The sequence below is a fragment of the Gopherus flavomarginatus genome, chromosome 10 (assembly GCF_025201925.1).
Source record: "Gopherus flavomarginatus isolate rGopFla2 chromosome 10, rGopFla2.mat.asm, whole genome shotgun sequence".
Taxonomy (NCBI): Eukaryota; Metazoa; Chordata; order Testudines; family Testudinidae; genus Gopherus; species Gopherus flavomarginatus.
Window position 1 is genome coordinate 81690044 of NC_066626.1, and position 8375 is coordinate 81698418.

At 62.1% G+C, this 8375-nt stretch overlaps 1 protein-coding gene and 1 long non-coding RNA gene across 3 annotated transcripts in view; one reads left to right on the forward strand and one right to left on the reverse strand.

The window, feature by feature from the left end:
* The window catches only part of LOC127059034 (dnaJ homolog subfamily B member 2-like), a 108695-nt gene extending 100553 nt beyond the window's left edge, over positions 1 to 8142 (forward strand). The window contains exons 2-5 of one of the 2 annotated variants that reach the window (XM_050969670.1): positions 292 to 402; positions 3741 to 3846; positions 6726 to 6818; positions 7538 to 8142. In XM_050969670.1, coding sequence (XP_050825627.1) covers positions 292 to 402; positions 3741 to 3846; positions 6726 to 6818; positions 7538 to 8055 — 828 coding nt within the window. In that variant the 3' untranslated portion in view covers positions 8056 to 8142. The remainder of the gene's footprint in view (positions 1 to 291; positions 403 to 3740; positions 3847 to 6725; positions 6819 to 7537) is intronic. The other variant, XM_050969669.1, reaches the window with a different exon arrangement.
* Positions 1143 to 2597, reverse strand: LOC127030034 (uncharacterized). The gene is made up of 4 exons (XR_007768272.1): positions 2481 to 2597; positions 1877 to 1920; positions 1541 to 1584; positions 1143 to 1238 (listed from the first exon to the last, which is right to left on the reverse strand). It is a non-coding gene; the product is annotated as an uncharacterized LOC127030034 (long non-coding RNA).
* Positions 8143 to 8375: the final 233 nt, after the last annotated feature.

Genomic DNA, 8375 nt, shown 5'->3' on the forward strand with positions numbered 1-8375 from the left:
AATCTTCAAGAGTGCAGGGGCAAGGCCCCTGCCCCACAAAGCCTGGGCTCTCCGTGGACGGGGGGCAGGAACCCCAGGGCTGGCGGGTGGCCTGCAGCAGGCGGCCCAGCAGCTCCATGCTACGGGTTTGGGTGGCTCTGTAGCGTCTGTCCTTGGCAGGGCGGGGGCTGAGTTCCAGGCTGTGCTCCCATCACAGCCCCCGCAGAGAGCCCCCAAGTGGTGGTGACCCTTCCCGCTGCCCTTCCCGTTACCTACTGGGCTGCACTTACCCACCCACGTCCTGCTTTCCAGATGACGTGGGCCTGTTCTCAGATCTGCATGCTGGAGGCCCGCGGGGCCACGGGCAGGGGGGCCCCTCTGTTGCCTACTCCTTCTGCTCCTACGCCTTCCCAGAGCAGTCAGGTAAGTGCGGGGGCTGCCGGCAGACCAGCTTCGGGCTCCTCGTCGCCACAGATTCTTCCTCTGGCTCCAAACTGTACCCAGCCCCATTGTCCCCAGTAGCACCTGCTTCTCCCCCCGTCCTTCCTCTGAGTCCTGGCCCTGTCTGGGCACTGCACATCTAGCACCATTCCCCTGCCTGGCCCAGCCCAAACCTCCTCCCCTCGGCTCTGCCTCCCCTGCCTGGCCCATCCCAAACCTCCTCCTCTCGGCTCCATCTCCCCTACCCGGCCCGGACCAAACCTCCTCTCCTCGGCTCCATCTCCCCTGCCCGGCCCAAACCTCCTCCTCTCGGCTCCATCTCCCCTGCCCGGCCCAGCCCAAACCTCCTCCTCTCGGCTCCATCTCCCCTGCCCGGCCCAGCCCAAACCTCCTCTCCTCGGCTCCATCTCCCCTGCCCGGCCCAAACCTCCTCCTCTCGGCTCCATCTCCCCTGCCCGGCCCAGCCCAAACCTCCTCCTCTCAGCTCCATCTCCCCTGCCCGGCCCAGCCCAAACCTCCTCCTCTCGGCTCCATCTCCCCTACCCGGCCTGGCCTAAACCTCCTCCCCTCAGCTCTGTCTCCCCTGCCCGGCCCAAACCTCCTCCTCTCGGCTCCATCTCCCCTACCCGGCCTGGCCTAAACCTCCTCCCCTCAGCTCCGTCTCCCCTGCCCGGCCCAAACCTCCTCCTCTCGGCTCCATCTACACTGCCCGGCCCGGCCCGGCCCAAACCTCCTCCTCTCGGCTCCATCTCCCCTGCCCGGCCCGGCCCAAACCTCCTCCTCTCAGCTCCATCTCCCCTGCCCGGCCCAGCCCAAACCTCCTCCTCTCGGCTCCATCTCCCCTACCCGGCCTGGCCTAAACCTCCTCCCCTCAGCTCCATCTCCCCTGCCCGGCCCAAACCTCCTCCTCTCAGCTCCATCTCCCCTGCCCGGCCCCGCCCAAACCTCCTCCTCTCAGCTCCGTCTCCCTGCCCGGCCCAGCCCAAACCTCCTCCTCTCGGCTCCATCTCCCCTGCCCGGCCCAGCCCAAACCTCCTCCTCTCGGCTCCGTTTCCCTGCCCGGCCTGGCCCAAACCTCCTCCTCTCGGCTCCATCTCCCCTGCCCGGCCCGGCCCAAAACCTCCTCCCCTCGGCTCCATCTCCCCTGCCCGGCCCGGCCCAAACCTCCTCCTCTCGGCTCCATCTCCCTTGCCCGGCCCAGCCCAAACCTCCTCCTCTCGGCTCCGTCTCCCCTGCCCAGGCCAAATCTCCTCCTCTCGGCTCCATCTCCCCTGCTTGGCCTGGCCCAAACCTCCTTCCCTTGGCTCCATCTCCCTGCCCAGCCCAAACCTCCTTCCCTCAGCTCCAGGTCCCCTGCCCAGCCCAGCCCAAACCTCCTCTCCTCGGCTTCATCTCCCCTGCCCGGCCCAAACCTCCTCCTCTCGGCTCCATCTCCCCTGCCCGGCCCAGCCCAAACCTCCTCCTCTCAGCTCCATCTCCCCTGCCCGGCCCAGCCCAAACCTCCTCCTCTCGGCTCCATCTCCCCTACCCGGCCTGGCCTAAACCTCCTCCCCTCAGCTCTGTCTCCCCTGCCCGGCCCAAACCTCCTCCTCTCGGCTCCATCTCCCCTACCCGGCCTGGCCTAAACCTCCTCCCCTCAGCTCCGTCTCCCCTGCCCGGCCCAAACCTCCTCCTCTCGGCTCCATCTACACTGCCCGGCCCGGCCCGGCCCAAACCTCCTCCTCTCGGCTCCATCTCCCCTGCCCGGCCCGGCCCAAACCTCCTCCTCTCAGCTCCATCTCCCCTGCCCGGCCCAGCCCAAACCTCCTCCTCTCGGCTCCATCTCCCCTACCCGGCCTGGCCTAAACCTCCTCCCCTCAGCTCCATCTCCCCTGCCCGGCCCAAACCTCCTCCTCTCAGCTCCATCTCCCCTGCCCGGCCCCGCCCAAACCTCCTCCTCTCAGCTCCGTCTCCCTGCCCGGCCCAGCCCAAACCTCCTCCTCTCGGCTCCATCTCCCCTGCCCGGCCCAGCCCAAACCTCCTCCTCTCGGCTCCGTTTCCCTGCCCGGCCTGGCCCAAACCTCCTCCTCTCGGCTCCATCTCCCCTGCCCGGCCCGGCCCAAACCTCCTCCCCTCGGCTCCATCTCCCCTGCCCGGCCCGGCCCAAACCTCCTCCTCTCGGCTCCATCTCCCTTGCCCGGCCCAGCCCAAACCTCCTCCTCTCGGCTCCGTCTCCCCTGCCCAGGCCAAATCTCCTCCTCTCGGCTCCATCTCCCCTGCTTGGCCTGGCCCAAACCTCCTTCCCTTGGCTCCATCTCCCTGCCCAGCCCAAACCTCCTTCCCTCAGCTCCAGGTCCCCTGCCCAGCCCAGCCCAAACCTCCTCCCCTCGGCTCCAGCTCCCCTGTCCGGCCCAAACCTCCTCCCCTTGGCTCCAGCTCCCCTGTCCGGCCCAAACCTCCTCCTCTCAGCTCCGGCTCCGCTGCCCGGCCCGGCCCAAACCTCCTCCCCTCGGCTCCGGCTCCCCTGCCCGGCCCGGCCCAAACCTCCTCCTCTCGGCTCCATCTCCCCTGCCCAGCCCAGCCCAAACCTCCTCCTCTCGGCTCCGTCTCCCTTGCCCAGGCCAAATCTCCTCCTCTCGGCTCCAGCTCCCCTGCCCGGCCCAAACCTCCTCCTCTCGGCTCCGTCTCCCCTGCCCAGGCCAAATCTCCTCCTCTCGGCTCCAGCTCCCCTGTCCGGCCCAAACCTCCTCCCCTTGGCTCCATCTCCCCTGCCCGGCCCAGCCCAAACCTCCTCCTCTCGGCTCCGTCTCCCCTGCCCAGGCCAAATCTCCTCCTCTTGGCTCCATCTCCCCTGCTTGGCCTGGCCCAAACCTCCTTCCCTTGGCTCCATCTCCCTGCCCAGCCCAAACCTCCTCCCCTCAGCTCCAGGTCCCCTGCCCAGCCCAGCCCAAACCTCCTCCCCTCGGCTCCAGCTCCCCTGTCCGGCCCAAACCTCCTCCCCTCGGCTCCGGCTCCCCTGTCCGGCCCAAACCTCCTCCTCTCAGCTCCGGCTCCGCTGCCCGGCCTGGCCCAAACCTCCTCCCCTTGGCTCCGGCTCCCCTGTCCGGCCCAAACCTCCTCCCCTCGACTCCAGCGACTCAGGGACAGTCCCCTGCGAATCCTGGACAGACATTTCCTATCCCAGTTTCACACCCGCCCTGCAGTGCATCCCCTGGCTGCCCCTTCGCTGCTCCGTCACCCTCTCATGCCTGGCCAAGGGACCCCCTGCGATCCCCCAGGGCTCCCCGGGGCCTGGCCCAGGCTGGGGGCTCCTGCTGTGAGGTTGTCGCCCTGTTTTTCAGATTTCTTCTCCTCGTCCTTCAGCCCCGGCACCAACCCCGGAATCGGCTTCCGCTCGGTTTCCACCTCCACCACCTTCGTCAACGGCAAACGCATCACCACGAAGAGGTAGGGATGGGCCATCGCGGACTGGCCAATGGCCAAGCCAGCCTGTCTCCCAGCAACACGGCAGCTGCTCCAGGGGACCAGATCATGGGGCAAGCCAGGCGGGTGCCCCACCTCCTGCCATGCCAGAGCCCTTCATGCCCCCCTGAGTTTGGTGTCCCTCCCACCTGCCTGACTCCATGGGGCCAGCCAGTCCTGTGTCTCCCCACCCATGCCAGAGCCCTCCATTGGGCCAGCCAGACTGGTGTCCTGCTTTCAGCAGGGGCTCCCTGCCCCCTCTCAGGAGTGCACCTGAGCTGAGCTCCTGTGGGCCGAGGGGGAGCCCAGCAATCCCTGGAGTCACACAAATGACCCCAAGTCTGGATCCATTCCCAGTGCCATTGTCTCACGCTCAGCAGGGCTGGGGAAGGGAGGGAGCGTGTGATCTGCCCTGGGGCACGGGGCGCTGGCCGCTCACAGCTGCACACTCTGGGAGGTGGGAGGCAGTGCTGGGTGCCCGGGTGGCAGCAGCATCCCTGCATGCTGAGTGTGTGGGCAGGGCTGGCTGGTTTTCCTTTCCTTGGGATTCCCACTGCCTATGGCACGGGGGAGCCTTCCAAGCAAGGTGCTAACTTGCTCAGAGAAGCCGGGATCCTGGGGGCCTGTGGCAAGGTACAAGTGAACGGTGTGCAGGGCAGGGGAGGGGGTGCGTGGGGTCTCTTAGAGCGGGATGAGGGCCGTGACGATGCGGTTCTGGCGGGACCCAACTGAGGTGCCAATTCAGTACCAATTGCTTAAACAGGGCAGTTACAGCCCTAGGCTGGGGTTTTTCCACCTCTAAGGCAAACCAAACCAGCCAGACAAAGAGGACTTCGGTTTTACCCCACTGGCTAACCACAAGTCCCACAAGCAATTTCCTTAGACACTCCAGTTTCCCAGTATCACCACCAGTCCCACTCGTCCTGGGGATGAATGGTTATGAAAACCAACACCCCAGTAAAAGAAAATGGTTCTCTCGATCCCAAAGAATCAAGCCCCAGACCCAGGTCAATATACACATCTGATCTTACCCACAAATCTCGCTGTTGCCAATCCTTTAGAATCTAAAATCTAAAGGTTTATTCATAAAAGGAAAAAGGTAGAGATGAGAGCTAGAATTGGTTAAATGGAATCAATTCCATACAGTAATGGCAAAGTTCTTAGTTCAGGCTTGTAGCAGTGATGGAGTAAACTGCAGGTTTAAATCAAGTCTCTGGAGAACATCCCCCGCTGGGATGGGTCATCAGTCCTTTGTGTAGAGCTTCAGTTTGTAGCAAAGTCCCTCCAGAGGTAGGAAGCAGGATCGAAGACAAGATGGAGATGAGGCATCAGCCTTATATAGGCTTTTCCAGATGTAAGAACCTCTTTGTTCTTACTGTGGAAAGTTACAGCAAAATGGAGTTTGGAGTCACATGGGCAAGTCTTTGCATACTTTGCTGAGTTATAAGGTGTATCTGCCCTCTCTCAGTGGGTCAGTTGTGTAGCTGATGGTCCTTAATGGGCCATCAAGCAGGCTAGGCAGAGCTAACACCAACTTGTCTGGGATATTTCTCAGAAACACAGCACAAATTTGAAATACAGACAGCATAATCATAACCAGCAACCCATAACCTGGTCTTAGACACCTTATATGACCCCCTTTATATAAGATTTGGTGCCACTACAGGACCTTGGTTGCAAACCATGTTCTATATGGTCTCAGTTTATATCAATAATGTCACAGGGGCCGTGTGTGGGGGCGCATGTGTGTGGGAAATGGGGAGGAGGAGTGAGTTTCCTCTCTGCTGGATCCAAACGCTCTGTGCCCGGGTGCGTGGGACGTGCCACACTGACAATGCCACGCTCAGGGCAGGCTGCACAAAGCACTCCCTAGAGCTGGTGGTTTGCTCTGTAACTAGATGCACCAGGCCAGAACAGAAAGGCCTCGGCTGCCCCACACTGGTTAGCCGTAAGCCAGACCTAGTTCCCTCGAAGCACTCCAGCCCTCGGCCCGCAGCCAGACAACCCGGTCTCATGCACTGAGGGGTGACTGAAAACCCATTTCCCCCATTAGATTCTAGCCACTTACCCCAGGCCAGTGTGAATCTCCACTTTTACCCACGTATCACCCTGCCAGCCCATCCTTAGGGAGCTAGCAAACGGTTTAGTCATGAAAGAAAAGCAGAGAGTTACAAATGGATAATAGATCGTATACGGACACATGATGACTAAGTCCTTAGACAGGCTGTAGCAGGGATGGAGCAGACGGCTGGCTTGCAAAGTCTCTCTGGCACCTTCCCAAAGATTGGCAGGTCCTCGGTCCACGTTCAAGATGCTCTTTTGAGCTGTAAATCCACAGTCCAGAGAACATGGGCAGGACAGAGGCAACATGGAGATGTCTCAGGTGTCTTTTATATCCTTTGCCGTGTGGGCGGAAAGTTACTGTCCCAAACAAAGCCCAGAACTCCAGTTACTGGCCCAAGATGGAGTCCAGGGTCACATGAGCAGATTACATCCCTTACATGGCTTGCTGACTCCCAGAGGCCACCACTGCCCATCTTCTCCCTGAGGCTTGCTGCGCGGGATGAGTTTCTTCAACGGCCTGTTGTGAGCTGAGTGTCCTTGATGGGCCATGAACACACAGCTGTCTGGCCCTGCTCTAAACCCATCTGGGGGCATCACCCAGGAACAGAACACCAGCTGGAGACACAAAGACACAGCCCGTTTTCATCACAAAGCTGATACGTGGATTTCACCAGGATAATGGCACTCGACAGATTCTAACGTTTCCATTGACACCGGCCATGAGACACTTTGTGCGAGTCGTTGCAGTTGCATCACAGTGGTAATATCAGTGATAGAAATGCTTGTCTCCTCTTGAACAGCAGCCCCCGCTCTGTTCCCCAGGGTCGTCGAGAACGGCCAGGAACGGGTGGAAATCGAGGAGGATGGAGAGCTGAAAGCGACAGAGGTGAATGGTGAGGAGCAGAGCTGCTGGGCCTCTGGCTGGGGGTTGTGCAGGGCCGGTAAAGGTTGTGAGGCCACGCTGTATGCCTGCCCTGGCCGGTGCAATTACCAGGGAGACTGGGGGGAAGTCTGCCTGGAACGGAGATGCTGCATGGTGCAGAAAACTGGGACCCAGAGCAGTTCAGTAAGTAGCCTGGGCTGGCCCCCCAGTGCTGGGTGAGCAGACGGGCGTTGCGAGCATCGAGGGAGAGGGGAGAGCCCATCACAGAGACACAACTCCTGGACACGGTCTCTGACGCTGCCTCCCCACCCTGATGCTGACACAGGTAATCTCCCCTCGGCTGCTGGCTGAGCTGGGGCCGCGGGTCAGGCCCTGGGGGACAGGGTCCCTCGCCCCTGGGGCTAACTGGCCCTTAGCGGCAGTGTCAGCAGAGGGGCCTCAGGGAATAGCCCCAGCTGGAGGGCGGGCGGCGGTGCTGGGCAGGGGCTGTGTGTGGGGAGCTCCGCTTGCCCACGCTGTGCCTGTCTGAGCACAGAGAAATTCGTTCTCCGGGGCTGTGGATCCCTCCAACCACACTCTGCAACGCCACCCTGGGGCAAGGAGCTGAGGCCCGTCTGGAGACTGAACCTGGGCCCCTGCTTCCCTGGCTGGGGGGCTGGCCCAGGGTCCCAGGGACGCTCCAGCTGGGTCCCTCTCCCATGACTCTGGTTCGGGGTGCTTTTCTTACAGATGTAGCCAAAAACATGGAGCCTCAGGTGGGGCTGCACCGCCAGGAACAGCATGACATCCTGAGCTCTGCATCTGACTCCCCCACCCCGCAGCGCCCCCAGAGCACGGCCTCCTCCTACGTGCTCCCTGAAGAGGAGGACAAAGATCTGCACCGGGCCATGGCCTACAGCCTGTCGGAGCTGGAGGATGTGGGGCAGCACCGAGCGGACGCCCGCGGCTCCAAGAAGAGACGGGGCAGCGTGCGGCGGGCCCGCAACGGGGCCAGTGAGGAGGCAGGCGCTGCCCTGGCGCCTCAGAGCAGGGCGAAGGGAGCAGAGAGCCCTGGCGGGGGAGACAACGCGAAGGAGGGAGAGGAGAGGATGGCCGAGGTACAGAAGATGGGGGGCAATCCTGGAGCTGCGGGGGGCGGGTTGGTGCCGGACGAGAGTGAGTTCACGCTCAGCGACCTCAAGTCAGCGCTTGCTGAGATCGAGTCTGCCCCTGACGAGATGGAGTCGGTCGTGTGTGTCCTCCTGTGATGGTGGCCACCGGGAGCCCTCAGCAAGCTGGGATCCGCCAGGCCTGCGGCAGTCAGTGGCTAGTAAAGGTCAGAGTCAGCGCTCCGAGCCTGCGTCTTTATCATTCACTGGGTGAGGAGCCACTCAGGCAGGGCAGTGTGACAATGTGGTTCTGGCAGGGCCCAACTGAGAGTGCCCATTCTGGACCAATTGCTCAAACAGGGCAGTTACAGCCCTAGGCTGGGGTTTCTCCACCTCTAAGGCAAACCAAACCAGCCAGACAAAGAGGACTTTGGTTTCACCCCACTGGCTAACCACAAGTCATACAAGCAATTTCCTTA